This window comes from Poeciliopsis prolifica, unplaced genomic scaffold (assembly GCF_027474105.1).
Source record: "Poeciliopsis prolifica strain line A6 unplaced genomic scaffold, Auburn_PproV2 SCAFFOLD089, whole genome shotgun sequence".
Taxonomy (NCBI): Eukaryota; Metazoa; Chordata; class Actinopteri; order Cyprinodontiformes; family Poeciliidae; genus Poeciliopsis; species Poeciliopsis prolifica.
This window is the reverse complement of record NW_026562464.1, coordinates 151,926-165,600: the sequence shown is the minus strand read 5'-3', so window position 1 is coordinate 165,600 and position 13,675 is coordinate 151,926. Positions and strand designations below refer to the sequence as shown.

The 13,675-nt window shown below is 39.8% G+C and overlaps 1 protein-coding gene across 2 annotated transcripts; it reads left to right on the top strand.

The window, feature by feature from the left end:
• The first annotated feature begins 1,025 nt into the window (after positions 1 to 1,025).
• On the top strand, positions 1,026 to 12,030 carry LOC129353370 (troponin T, fast skeletal muscle isoforms-like). 2 transcript variants are annotated; one of them, XM_055022664.1, is made up of 13 exons: positions 1,026 to 1,138; positions 2,741 to 2,781; positions 2,978 to 2,991; positions 3,970 to 4,140; positions 6,793 to 6,811; positions 6,911 to 6,956; positions 7,069 to 7,185; positions 7,959 to 8,036; positions 8,109 to 8,222; positions 8,321 to 8,433; positions 8,699 to 8,789; positions 10,192 to 10,232; positions 11,672 to 12,030. In XM_055022664.1, exons 2-13 carry the CDS (start codon positions 2,762 to 2,764, stop codon positions 11,706 to 11,708), a joined length of 861 nt encoding a protein of 286 aa, XP_054878639.1. In that variant the 5' UTR covers positions 1,026 to 1,138; positions 2,741 to 2,761; the 3' UTR covers positions 11,709 to 12,030. The 2 variants fall into 2 exon arrangements, with proteins under 2 accessions (XP_054878639.1, XP_054878640.1); XM_055022665.1 differs by lacking the exon at positions 3,970 to 4,140 and having other exon boundaries at positions 1,030 to 1,138.
• The last annotated feature ends 1,645 nt before the right edge of the window (positions 12,031 to 13,675 follow it).

The window sequence follows — 13,675 nt, the reverse complement described above, 5'->3', positions numbered from 1 at the left end:
AACTGAATCAAGATGGTCTTTTGAAGTCATTTTTGTTGCCATAAAGGTGCAGAGCAAAAGCATTTTTAGTATCAATTTTAGAAATCTTGAGTGTATACTTTGATTAAAAGCAGGACAGAGCTGGTCCTGAGGCACCAAGTTACCAACCAGAAGAGCCGTTTTTCTCTTTCCTGCACCCTTAATTTATGTTCAAATGAATCTAATACTTAATCTGAAATATTTCCTTCACTCGGTAAACTGAACACAAGAATGAATGTGAAGCATTTCACCTTTGACTGGTCAAGATCCCAGTTTGTTCCCTTTTCTCTTGTTACTATTCGGTTTTCTTGGCGTGATCAGGGCAACACTATGACTCCGGGTCTGAATTCTGTTATTCGAGCACCATCTGGTGGAAAGCACAGTCAACGTCAATGAGAGAAGATTTCACAAAGCTCCACTATACTGGATGACTCAAGGTGCAGCTCATCACAAATACAAATGAAATTCTGCTATTGCTTTTTATCAAACCTGAATTCAGTCAACCACGGTAGGAAAACATCTCCTCCATCTTAATGTCGGCTATGAAGGATGTAAACTATGATCGAATCAAAATCTCTACCATCAGTATTACTGTGAGAAGCACTCAAAGGAACATGCAATTACAGAAAACCAATAGAGAAGGCTCAACATGTTGATGGAAATTTCAGTCTAAAAAATCTTGTGAATGTTCTCAATTTTTCATGTAAACTGTACATTGTGTTTGCTTGGATTCGTTTCTGAAGCACCACCTGCTGTTCTCCCTGACGACCAGCTCCCATCTGCTGCTCAGATGAAATTTGCTTGCCTAATGCAGCGACACCAGAATAGCATCCTGCAGGCATCTTCTCCGTTGCTCTCACCAAACTAGAACCTCCCTCCCTAACATTCGAGCCTTCCATCTCCTTATTGAGCACTGGCGCAGGGCGGGGTGCACACTGAAGACGTGGTTCCTGCCCCATGACAGGGACGGGCGTGTCTTCAAGCCCGGCCTCTGGCCAATAGGGAGGTTGAATGGATCAAGTGTCACTATAACAGAAGGACATAATCACGGTGGTAAGTTTGCAGAACCTTACAGCCTGTGTTGGCCAACAGGGAGCTCACTTCATTCAGCTTTTCTGAGGTAAGGCAGAGCAGGAGTGATTGCATGTGTGTATGATGGTGGGAACTCAACTGCAATGTCCTTAAACATCACTTAAAGTCAGGTGCAAACTGAGTCCATGTGTCTTAAAATCACTCTCGCCACCAGTTGAGACATTTACAAAGATCAGAGCTACAGCTACTGTTTGAGCTCAATGAAGCAAATATCTGAAGTATTTCTGCCAGAAGAGCTGATGATCTATGGGCTACCTCTACTGATGTTTATCTGTCTAACTTTAACTGAGAAGAAAATATACTGTTTATTTAGGAGTATAGACACAACGTAAGCCGGTGAATCTCACTTTCTTGTCAGACACGCAGCTGGACTTTGCTGTAATTTTTGTGTTGTCATGGCTGGAGTCAAGTTTGGTTGAGTGGGGAGAGATGCTGAAGGGATTTGCAGATGGCTCAGAACCTTAGCTCAGAACCTTAGCTCAGAACCTTAGCTCAGAACCTTAGCTCAGCCCAGCAAGCTTTCCACCTGCTGGTTCACTGGGTAGAACCAGTGAACAAACAGTTTCACCACTGCTGCAAATTTATGTGACAATTTTGGATGTGGACAGTAAAATACCGACTACAAGACTGAATGTGTTGACATATCAAAATGCCAACACACCTACTTTACTGACATCACATTAAAATGTGGACAGAAACTTCATCTATCAAATCATTCAGGACTTTGCTGTAAATCCCAAGTAAAGCAGCTTCAGTCAACAAGGCGCCTGGAGGATGATTGAAGGAACCATGTGAGAGCAGAAAAAATCCATATAAGGGAATGATGCTGGAGGAAGTCCAGCAGACGGAATCCAATATTTTACATCATACAAAGTGAAACCAAATCTGAGACCTGTGCAGCTGTCATCTGGAGAAAGTGATGATGTCAGGAAGTTTTTGCTAAAGAGATTTATAATGAAGAGAAATAAACCAAAAATCTCATCAGGTAATGGATTTAATGATGAGTAAAGTCTGTGTTTGTTGTTGGGTTTTGATGGCACACTGTACCCAGACATGCTCCCGATGAAATGCTGAAACACATTTAGAATGTGCAAAAATTGATGCTAACATGTGGATAGTTGCTCCAATAAAGACAAAATCACATTAGCTGCTGATGGGGGAGGACAGCAGCAGGCTGACCTGTAACTCTATCACTGGACCTTTTTTTTTCCTCCACCGCAATATTAATCTCCTGCCTCGGTAGTTAAAAACAGATTATTGGCATAAATCTATGTTTAGTCTCCTTCTCATTTATCATGAGAGAAGCAAATTCATGACTGTGGCTCAAATTTCAGTCCAGCGTTTTGCACCAATTATACAACCAAGTTGTCCAGATATCATTACGTTAGAAAGATGTGACAAGAAATATTATTGGGAGAAACATTGAAAATAAATGAGATGTTATAATTTTTGTTCATGTATTTCTACTAAGGAGGATTGTGTGAAAGTAAACAGGTTGGCGCTTATTTAGGGTGGGGTCTGCTGCATGTATTTAAGGCATCTGCTACTCAATCCTGAGCTATAAATACAACAGGAGACACAGTTGCTCCTTAAAGACAGACTTCAAACTCCTGTTTTCTTTGGTTTTAAGGTTTTAAAGTCCACTGCCACCATGTCTGACGCAGAGGAAGTGTAAGTCTTCTCCCATTTCCTCTCAGAAATAAAAATGTTTCAGTACTTTTGATTAAACAAACAGAATAAAATCTCAGCATCTTTTATTTCCTCTTGAGAAATGTTCCAAAATACTCTTTACACTTTAACATATTACTGTGTTCTGTAGTGGTGAGTATTTTTTGATGCTAACTTGTTTTTGTCTTCTGTTCTGCAGTGAGCAGGTCGAGGGTAAGTAGTTATATTTTGTATACTTTAATGTATATTTTTATTGTCAAAGTATCTTGCCCAGGTACAATTGGGAGCTCCATGCTAAATCCAGATGACATTTCTGAACATTTTCTAACTGATTTTCCATTCCCTGTAGAAAGTTAGCACTGGACAGTTTTGTCTGTTTGCAGGTTTGGCTTGACTCCTCCAGATTGGAACCATGCAGACTGAAAAGAAATGCTTTTGTTGCTGTAGCATTCATGCTGGTTGCAGCACTGGCAAAAAAAAAAAAAAAAAAAAAATTGACCATGCTGTTTAAATCCAATTCCCCTGTTTGCAAATATAGCTCTGCATGACTATCTGCAGTTGTAGCTGTCCTTCTGAGCTGAGCACACTCCCATCTGAAAAGTGATTGTTTTATTCATCTTAATGCTCCCATCAGCCCAGAATGACTGCTTTGTGTCGCTTAGCATGGATTCCCACTGTGCCCATCGTTTACATTTATACTTTTTGAAAAATGGGTACAAATGGGATGAAATGATAATATTCTTCTGCTCCTTTCTTTCTCGGATCAAGAATACGATGGTAAGACAACCGGCAAACTACCAACCGTAACATTAAAAAAATAACTCATTTATGACCCACTTGTGAGTTGAGTTCTTCCAGATATACTTTATGCAGCATGCTGTTTAACATTAACAGTATTTAAAATCAAAAACATACAAGTGGCAGTGCAGCTGCAATCCCATTTCATCCATCAATGGTCCTTTTTGTATTTCTCTTTCTGATGCCTGCTGTCTCATGTGCTTTGGCGCCATCTTGTGGAAACTGACCAAACAGCATCATCATTAATTCTCATATGTTCCCTTCCATATCCACAACTGAAAACATCCATCTCTTTCCCCTTCTCCATCTCCCCCACTCCTATTAAATCTCTTGCTGCCCCCACCCTCCACCCCCCACCTCCATCTCCACGGTGATTTGCTGCATGCTGTATAGCTGTAGAAGTGGAGGTAGTGCAGGAGGTAGAGGTGGCCCCTGAGGTGGCCCCTGAGCCAGAGGCAGAACCTGAGCCTGAACCAGAACCAGTACCAGAACCAGAACCAGTGGTAGAACCAGAGCCAGAGCCAGTGGCAGAACCAGAACCAGAGCCAATGATTGAGCCTGAAGGTATGTGGCAAGAAGGGGGACGGGGTTCTTCTGTCATCTCTTTCAATGCAAAGACCCCACTAACGTCTTGACACTGTCTGCACATACTACCTTCCTTTCACCTCAACTCAAAAAAAAAAAAAATATATATATATATATATATATATATATATATATATATATATATATATATATATATATATATATACATGGTATGTTTCATATCATTCTGCCATGACTTAGAGACAGTTTCAATAAAAATCTAAAAAATATATATTTTCATCAAATGGTACATTCTGCGCTTTAATACTTACAGCCTTAGTTTGCATTGCTGAATGACGGCTCTGTGAAGTATTGGTGATAGTTGCCAAGATGAAACAACACAACAGTAGCAACATGTCGTATCACCATCAGCTGGTTGAGACGTAAATACAGTTTGTCTGTTGGAGGCTAAATGCTAGTTGGTTGTACGCCTACTGTTTTATCTGAATTTAGTAATTTATTTGAACTCAAACTGAACAACATCTGTGTTTGAGCTTTTTATCTGACAGTACCTTGGTTCAGGGAATGGGGGTGGTACCACCTGGACAGGTCAGCAGTCTGTCCAGCACAGGACGGCACAGAGACACAATGCAACACACCTAATGATGATTTCAGCACAACCAGTTAACATGCCAGCATGTTTCTGAACTGTGGGAGGAAACATGAGAACCTGGAGAGAAGCACCAGAGTGTGGGCAGAAGTTGTTCAATCCATGCAGAATTCCCCCTAAATGTACCAGGCACCAAAATTCATTTAGCTTTAACTCATACTTTATTGGTTAAACCTATTTTCTGGCCCCATGCTGTTTGTCCTAACTGACAGCATAGCTGCTCAGAATTCAGAAGGTGCCAAAACGTTTCCTTAGTGTGTCATTCTTGTACATTGACCCAAATGGATCCTTTGTTGAATCTCCGATTGAATGTGACTGTTTCAGTTCAAATTTACTCTAATACTTCTAGAAGAGAAGTATGTGATATCTCTACATAAGTCTGTCATTTCATTTGTTTTATTCAATAACATATTTACTTGACAGTAACAGTAAACATCACTAGCTTTAGCAGAACTGGGGGATGTTTTAAAAAGATTTCATTTTGTTAAAAATGAAATTGAAGGGCAGTCATCTAATTTGGTTTTAGACCTACTTAATAAGCATAATGTACGCACAATACTAAATGATATGCACACAGAAGGCTTGACTAACATATTTGTCTCCTACTGACAGAAATTGACGTTACTTTCAAAATGTGTACATTTTTAACCTCGTTAATGTCTAAAGTAAATGTAAATGTTCCACTTATTTATGTTTATCCAACAGAAACAACAAAAGTGTAAAATGGGATAGCCATGCAAACTAACCAGCAACTACCCAATAATTTTTATGAATTTGATGTTTTGGATAGCTGATTTTGTTTTTTTTTTATTTTCCTTACGTTGAATGGGTTTGTTCACCTATTTCAATGTCAAACGTTGCTGTTCTGTGATATTCGATGCTTGTTGCATGCTGACGTCGTTGAGCTGAAGAGGAAGGTACGTAGAGTTAAACATTTGATGGATATGAAAGGGATTCTTCTGGTTTTGGTGGGATGTCAGTGTTCTGGTTTGAGGCTTGTTTCTGTCAGTCATCATTGTCAGTCCAGGAGCACCAACCAGTTGTCAGGGCACCAGTGTTTAAGACATAAGAATGAAAACAAAGTGGGTTTTTCATATGTTTTTAGAAACAAAACAAAAGTGTTATTGGAGAGGAAAAAAGGGTGAAAGAATATGGATTCCTAACACATGCTTTCCTGCACAGTAAATGTTGGGAACTATTTATTTATGCTGCTAAAAGTCTTCAGTTATCCATTAAACTGCTGCCAGCAGGGCTGAACACACCTTCTGAAAACAGAGCTCATGTTTCTCTTCCCTAAAACTCTGCTCTTCCAGGTCTGGAAGTCCATCTATGTTTGTTCTGCAGCTCATCACATGCATCACATGCATCACATGCATCACATGCATCACATGCATCACATGCATCACATGCATCACATGCATCACATGCATCACATGCATCACATGCATCACATGCATCACATGCATCACATGCATCACATGCATCACATGCATCACATGCATCATATGCATCACATGCATCACATGCATCATATGCATCACATGCATCACATGCATCACATGCATCACATGCATCACATGCATCACATGCATCACATGCATCACATGCATCACATGGCTAACAGACAGAACATGAAGAAATAATTTGTGTTAAATAATTTTGGGGGTCAAGCCAAAAAGAAAAAATGGTTAGGAAGGAAGAAGTAAAGAAAGAAACACTAACCGAGAGACTGGTTGTATTAACCGTTCAGATTTAACTGCCTCTTGATTCTCACACACGTTTTAGTTAATCCATGTTTAAAGTTCACACTTCTGCCCATATCTGTTTCATTAAATGTTCTTTCATTTCCCTGTTGTGACTCTAACCTTAGCTGTTAATAAGGCAAGGTTTTTTTTCCACAAATTAATCTCATTTCAAATGACTGTGATCTGTGAGCAATGCCCAAAAGAAGTGTAGTATAGTCTGTATCCCTCCTAACCCAATGACATGCACTCATCCCCTCTTCATTTCTTAACCTGCAGAGGAGAAGCCAAAGTTCAAGTAAGTTTCCTCCTGTAGTCATGTGATCATTGGCCACAAAGCAACAATAAACAGAAAATGGCCCACATCAGTAGACTCAAAAAGTGAATCCTGTTGCAGGCCCAGCGCTCCAAAGATCCCAGATGGTGAGAAAGTGGACTTTGATGTAAGTGAGAATTAAATGAAAGTTTGATTTGGTCTGTCTGTGATGTTTCCTGCTGAGTGGTGGGTTCATTTTATTATTATTATAATTATAATTAACATTTTTCACAATGCAGGACATCCAGAAGAAACGTCAGAATAAGGATCTGATGGAGCTGCAGGCCCTGATTGACGCTCACTTTGAGTGCAGGAAGAAGGAGGAGGAAGAGCTGATCGCACTCAAGGAGAGGATTGTGAGTCTGACTCGTTGACTTGGACTGATCCAAAAAGCCCTGCACAGCAGTGAAAGCATGCCTTCAAGAGGAGTCAGCAATGAATTCATTTTTTTTATATTTTCTTTCATTTTTCTTACTTCTGCTCAATCAGAAGTAAGATTGTGTATATATATATATATATATATATATATATATATATATATATATATATATATATATATATATATATATATATATATATATATATATATATATATATATATATATAAATGTTTTGAAGTGCCAAACACTCAAACCAATGATTTTATTTGTATAGCACATTTCAGCAGCAAGGCATTTCTAAGTGCTTTACATAATTAACACAAAAACACCAAGTCATGCAACATGGAATCAGTAATCAAAAACTACATTCAGTCAAGTGCCATAACAATGCAAATAAAACATTTTTAATATGTTGGTTAAAATCTAGATCTCCTTAATATTGATGAAAAAAGTATTACTTCCAAAGACAAATTATTTCACTTATGACTTGGGAAAAACATATTGTTATAAGTGGAATTATCTGCAATGCAGAACGTACTTTCTTTTAATAAATATTTATGAATTATTGACATAAAACAAGTTTATTTATCTTGTTGAAAATGTACTTGTAAGTTAGTTTTGCTTTATTTCAAGCAGACTGAGATATTTGCTCTAGAAACAGGACTCAAATGACTTGGTAAGATTTCAAATTTTTGCAATGCAAGTGTTTTTTCACGGTCTCCATGACTGCACTTGTCCTAACCCTGCAGGAGAAGCGTCGCGCCGAGAGGGCCGAGCAGCAGAGGGTCCGAGCTGAGAAGGACAAAGAGCGCCAGGCCAGACGTGAGGTCAGTGGACAGAATGTGATGCGATGGCGCCGAACAGCAACAGTGTGAACTCATGGTGTGTTGTGAACACAGGAGGAGAGGCGGACAAGGGAGGAGGCTGATGCCAAGAAGAAGGCTGATGAGGATGCCAAGAAGAAGTCAGCTCTGTCCAGCATGGGCTCCAACTACAGCAGCCACCTGCAGAGGGTCAGCACACACACACACACACACACACACACACACACACACACACAAACACTGATGGAGGCGTAGTTTGAATCTTGATCTGTCTCCATACTAAACAGGCTGACCAGAAGAGAGGAGGAAAGAAAGAGACTGAGAGGGAGAAGAAGAAGAAGATCCTGGCCGCCAGGCGCAAGGCGCTCAACATCGACCACCTGAGCGAGGACAAGTTGAAGTATGACTCGTTTTCTCTTCCAGGAAGGATCTTTTTGTTGTTTCTTGTCTACAAAAAAAGTCAGACACCAGTAAAAACTCCTTGTGGACACGAGAGTTAAAGCTGTTACACATTATGATCTAACCTTCTGTTTCTAAACTAAAAACCATTTTACTGAGCATCACTCTGACGTTTCTTCCTGTTTGCTGTCTACTTTTTTACACTGGATAGAGATGCTTTAGAGCAGCAGTCGCAGTTTGTAAAAAGCTGATTGGTTCTCCTGCAGGGAAAAGATCAATGAATTCAGTGACTGGATGCGTCAGCTGGAGTCTGAGAAGTTCGACCACATGGAGAGACTGAAGCTGCAGAAGTACGAGGTGAGAAGAGTTGATCACTTTCACACATCAGACCCCAATGGCCAATAAAACTTATCATAATTATAAACCTTTATTTTTGAAATGAAAATGCAGAACCAGTGATAATGATTTTTTTAACACAGATTTTTATTTTGTTAGTATTGAAATACTGATTCGATTTTAATTCAGTTCATTTATAGCAACAATTCACAAGATCTGGTTTATACACAGAAACATATGAAATCAATTCAGTAATATGTCATGGACAAGTTCAAATTCAAATTACAAACTGAGTCGTAATTGTTATACAGGCGTCTAATAGTGAATGTATTACATTAAGATTTTTTCTATGATGTTATTTATTCAGTTTTGTTCCATGAGATACAAAAAAAAGAAAGAAAACTAAATCTGGTCATTGTAGAATTTCCTCTAATTTTGGGTTGGTTTTGAAACGTTTTCCTTCAGGTTTTTGATATGAAAGAATTTCAGAACATGAACAATGAAAGCTTCACTTCCACCTGCTCTGCTCTGCTCCTTCACCTCCTTCACCTCCTTCACTTCCTTCACTTCCTTCACCTCCTTCACTTCCTTCACTTCCTTCACCTCCTTCACCTCCTTCACTTCCTTCACCTCCTTCACCTCCTTCACCTCCTTCACTTCCTTCACTTCCTTCACCTCCTTCACTTCCTTCACCTCCTTCACTTCCTTCACTTCCTTCACTTCCTTCACCTCCTTCACCTCCTTCACTTCCTTCACTTCCTTCACCTCCTTCACTTCCTTCACCTCCTTCACTTCCTTCACCTCCTTCAGCTTCACTTCCTTCACTTTCTTCACTTCCTTCACCTCCCTCACCTCCTTCACTTCCTTCACCTCCTTCCCTTCACTTTCTTCACCTCCTTCACTTCCTTCACTTCCTTCACTTCCTTCACCTCCTTCACTTCCTTCACCTCCTTCACTTTCTTCACCTCCTTCACTTCCTTCACCTCCTTCACTTCCTTCACTTCCTTCACCTCCTTCCCTTCACTTTCTTCACCTCCTTCACCTCCTTCACTTCCTTCACTTCCTTCACTTCCTTCACTTTCTTCACCTCCTTCACTTCCTTCACCTCCTTCACTTTCTTCACCTCCTTCACTTCCTTCACCTCCTTCACTTCCTTCACTTCCTTCACCTCCTTCCCTTCACTTTCTTCACCTCCTTCACCTCCTTCACTTCCTTCACCTCCTTCACTTTCTTCACTTCCTTCACCTCCTTCACTTCCTTCACTTCCTTCACCTCCTTCACCTCCTTCCCTTCACTTTCTTCACCTCCTTCACTTCCTTCACTTCCTTCACTTTCTTCACCTCCTTCACTTCCTTCACTTCCTTCACTTCCTTCACCTCCTTCACCTTCTGAGATTCAAATTCTTGATTTCTTTTCTATTCAGATTACAAGACTGCGCAAGAGAGTGGAGGAGCTCAGTAAATTGTAAGTCACAAAATTCAAGTTTTGTCAAATTGCACAGTTTCTGAGAATCACTTTGTTACCATGGAGACTAACTCTCCACCCAGGACTTGGCTAGAGCTGGTAACTAGGATCTGTTGCTAGGTAGATTTCCTGCAACCTGGAAGTTGTGAGTTTCATTCTAGTGTCTTCACTGTGTCCTTGAGCAAGGCACTTTACACAAAGTTGTGCATCAGTTGTGAATGAGTGAACATGGATTTAGTCTAAAATACTTTGAGTTGTTATTTGGTTCGTTTTATGACCTTTGCTGACACAACATCAGATTTTTAGTGCTTTAGCTCCTTGAGCTGAGACCATCTTTGAATTTTTGTTGCAGTTTGCAGGATATATTAAAGTTGTAATTGATTTAAAACAATATTTTTATGTTTAGCCACCCCTCCAAAAACACAGTAGGTCACACCTGCAGTTCTCCTTTTGCTGTCAACCTGTTTGGTGATTAGTCATGTACTACGCTGGCAGGGAATCAAACACGTCAGTTAGATTAATAAGTATTATATTTTTCAATTACTCAGTATTTGCTAAAACAGAACTGGATGAAATGAAGGATTTTCAAATCTTTCAAAACATTAAAAGTTGTTTGTATTGGATGTTTAAACTGTAGATATTCACATAGCCAATCTGCTTGTGCATAAAAAATGAATAGATATATGGACTATTTTTTTCTTCATTTTACATATGTGTTCTCATCTCACATACTAAACATAATAAAAACTGTCAGACTGAATAAAAAGGATAACAATTTGCAAACAAGGTTTGAAGTTTGTCCAAAATGTTTTAACTCTCAAGATTAGCTTTAACCTCAGTATAAATATGAATCAACTAATTAGCAGCAGGGGTCAGCTGGTGCCTCTCCAGCTAACATTTCGGGCGAGAGGCGGGGTCACCTTGGACAGGTCGCCATTCCATCACAGGGCAACAACCATGCACACACAGCCACACCTAGGGAGAATTTACAGAGACTAATTAACCTGACAGTCATATTTTTGAACTGTGGAAGGAAGCTGGAGTACCCAGAGAGAACCCAGCATGCATAGGGAGAACATGCACAATACATGCAGAAACCCCCGGGTCGGGAATCAAACTCAGGACCTTCTTGCTGCAAGGCAACAGTGCTACCCACTGCACCACTGTGCAGCCCTAATCAATGAAATTTTTCAGCTAATTAATCAATGATTAGATGTGAAAGGAAGGAGTAAAGCCTTCTGTGAATAAATAAATGAATTTACAGCACACTGTTTTCTACTTGTAGAAAACAGCGTGCCAAATGGTGCAAATCTATTTGCCTTTACTTTTCACCAACTTGGCATCTTTGGGACAAATGAGACACCAGTTGCTTCTGTTTGGAATGAAAAATATGTAGCCGCAGCTCTGACATGTTTTCTGTTTTCTGTTTGGAATTACAGCAGCAAGAAAGGTGCTGCAGCTCGCCGCAGAAAGTAGATTGGCTGAACCCACAAGTGCTTGCAAAGCAAACAGCCATCACCATGGACACACACAGGATGAAGCAAATCACACTGTGGAGAAGGTTGCACCTCTGAAGAAACTAGGAACGCTGAGGTCCGCCCTGCGGTTTCTCAGCCACGTCCTGAAGAAACCAGGAGCCGTTAGCCGCCGTTTAATAGAAAGAAAACACCACTCAACGTGCTTGCATCACACCTCCTCACCCTCAACTCTGTGGTTCTCAGTAATTTTGTAAATAAAGTGTGACTCTTCAAGCCATGTCTGTAGTTATCAGAAGCCAATAAAGTTCCGTCTTTTCAGATGTGGAATCTTAAAGTCATCTGTTCAGCTTTTATTTTGCCGAGCTGATTCTAGTCTTGAGTCAAAAGCTTCGATCATTCAGAACATGCTTTTCACTTCAGTCAGCCTAAATGTCATTATTTTCAACGGTCTGCTGTGCAATAGAGTGCAATGTGCTTGAAATGGGGACGTAAAAACTTCAGCTCAGAGGATGGATGTGTCTGAAGAATATTCAGGCTCAAGAACATCAGAGATGCTTTGGCCTTTCTCAAGAACTTCTATGTTACATGATCCATCATCCTTCCTGATCAGAAATAAATATATGACATGTCTCAGCATAGAGAAATATTTCAAATAAAATTTTAAGTTTGTCCTGCTGATTTTTTTAAATTGATCATTCTGCTGATAATTGAAACAGGTGATTCTTATGCTTATTGAGTATTTTGAATGATGAGATTTCAAGTGTTGTGACTGTAATTTTACTTTTAGAGAATAGAATCAGCCGGGTCCAACTTTCTGCTGCCAAAAGGAAACCAAGTGTCAACTTTGTTCAAAGACAACATCCACGTTGACTAGAAGTCATCTGGAATGGACCGTGACTCTGGGAACATGGATTATTTTCAGAGTATTGCAGATAAGTGCAAATCATGTAGATCAGAACCGGTCAAAGTTATGAGTCAGAAATTCTGACTCTGTGTGAAAACAGTGAGGTGTAATTTAAATGTAAAGTCTGATGGAGACAAAGAGCTGCTCCTGTAATCAATCAATCCATCCATTTTCTGATCATCCTTCTCCCTAACGGGGTCAGGAGGTGTTGGTGTCTCTCCAGCTAATGTTCTGGGCGAGAGGCGGGGTCACCCTGGACAGGTCACCAGTCTGACACACACACAAACACACACACACACACACACACACACACACACACCTAGGGAGAATCTGGGAAGGCCAATTAACCTGACAGTCATGTTTTTGGACTGTGGGAGGAAGCCGGAGAACCCGGAGAGAACCCAGCATGCACAGGGAGAACATGCAAACTCCGTGGAGAAAGACCCCGGGCCGGGAATCGAACCCAGGACCTTCTTACTGCAAGGCAACAGCGCCACTGTGTAGCTCTCTGTAATCAATAATGCAGAAAAAAAAAGTTTTATAAAGTTTATCCTAATACAGTAAAACATAGAGTTATTGTAAGAAGGTTAAGCCTGTTACACAGGAAACTAAACTTTTGTCTAAACAAGAGACTAGAATCAGCATTTAGCAGCAGGGAAAGATTTTGTTTCCTGTTTTCCAAAATCTTTCCTTTTATTTCAAATAGATTCACGTGTTTCAAGCTGTTTTGTCCTAAATGAGTCATAACATTTTGTCACATTCTAATATGTTTCAAAGAAATGATCAAAGCCTCATGACTAAATGCCTTCTTGTATAATAACTTACCTGAAATGCAAAGAATGGTTTTAAAAGCTGGAAAAAAGAAAATACAGGACTTTCTCAGTTTTACCAGCAGATGACGCTGTTGACATCATTCCTTTGTCTGTCGAGAGCCAACCTGAGGATGGGTCAAGTTTCATCCATCCAGAGATCTTTTGTTTTTAATTATTTTAATCTTTAAATAAAATTTCTTGAAATCTGATAAAGTGTCAAAGTTAGGCTTTTTGTATAAATAAGCCAGT

What these genes read in the sequence shown, in the direction of transcription:
- LOC129353370 (XM_055022664.1), top strand. Translation starts at nt 2,762, where the DNA reads ATGTCTGACGCAGAGGAAGT. An exon ending in GTGAGAAAGTGGACTTTGAT is followed by an intron (nt 6,957 to 7,068) that starts GTAAGTGAGAAT and finishes TTCACAATGCAG; the next exon opens with GACATCCAGAAGAAACGTCA. An exon ending in TCGCACTCAAGGAGAGGATT is followed by an intron (nt 7,186 to 7,958) that starts GTGAGTCTGACT and finishes CTAACCCTGCAG; the next exon opens with GAGAAGCGTCGCGCCGAGAG.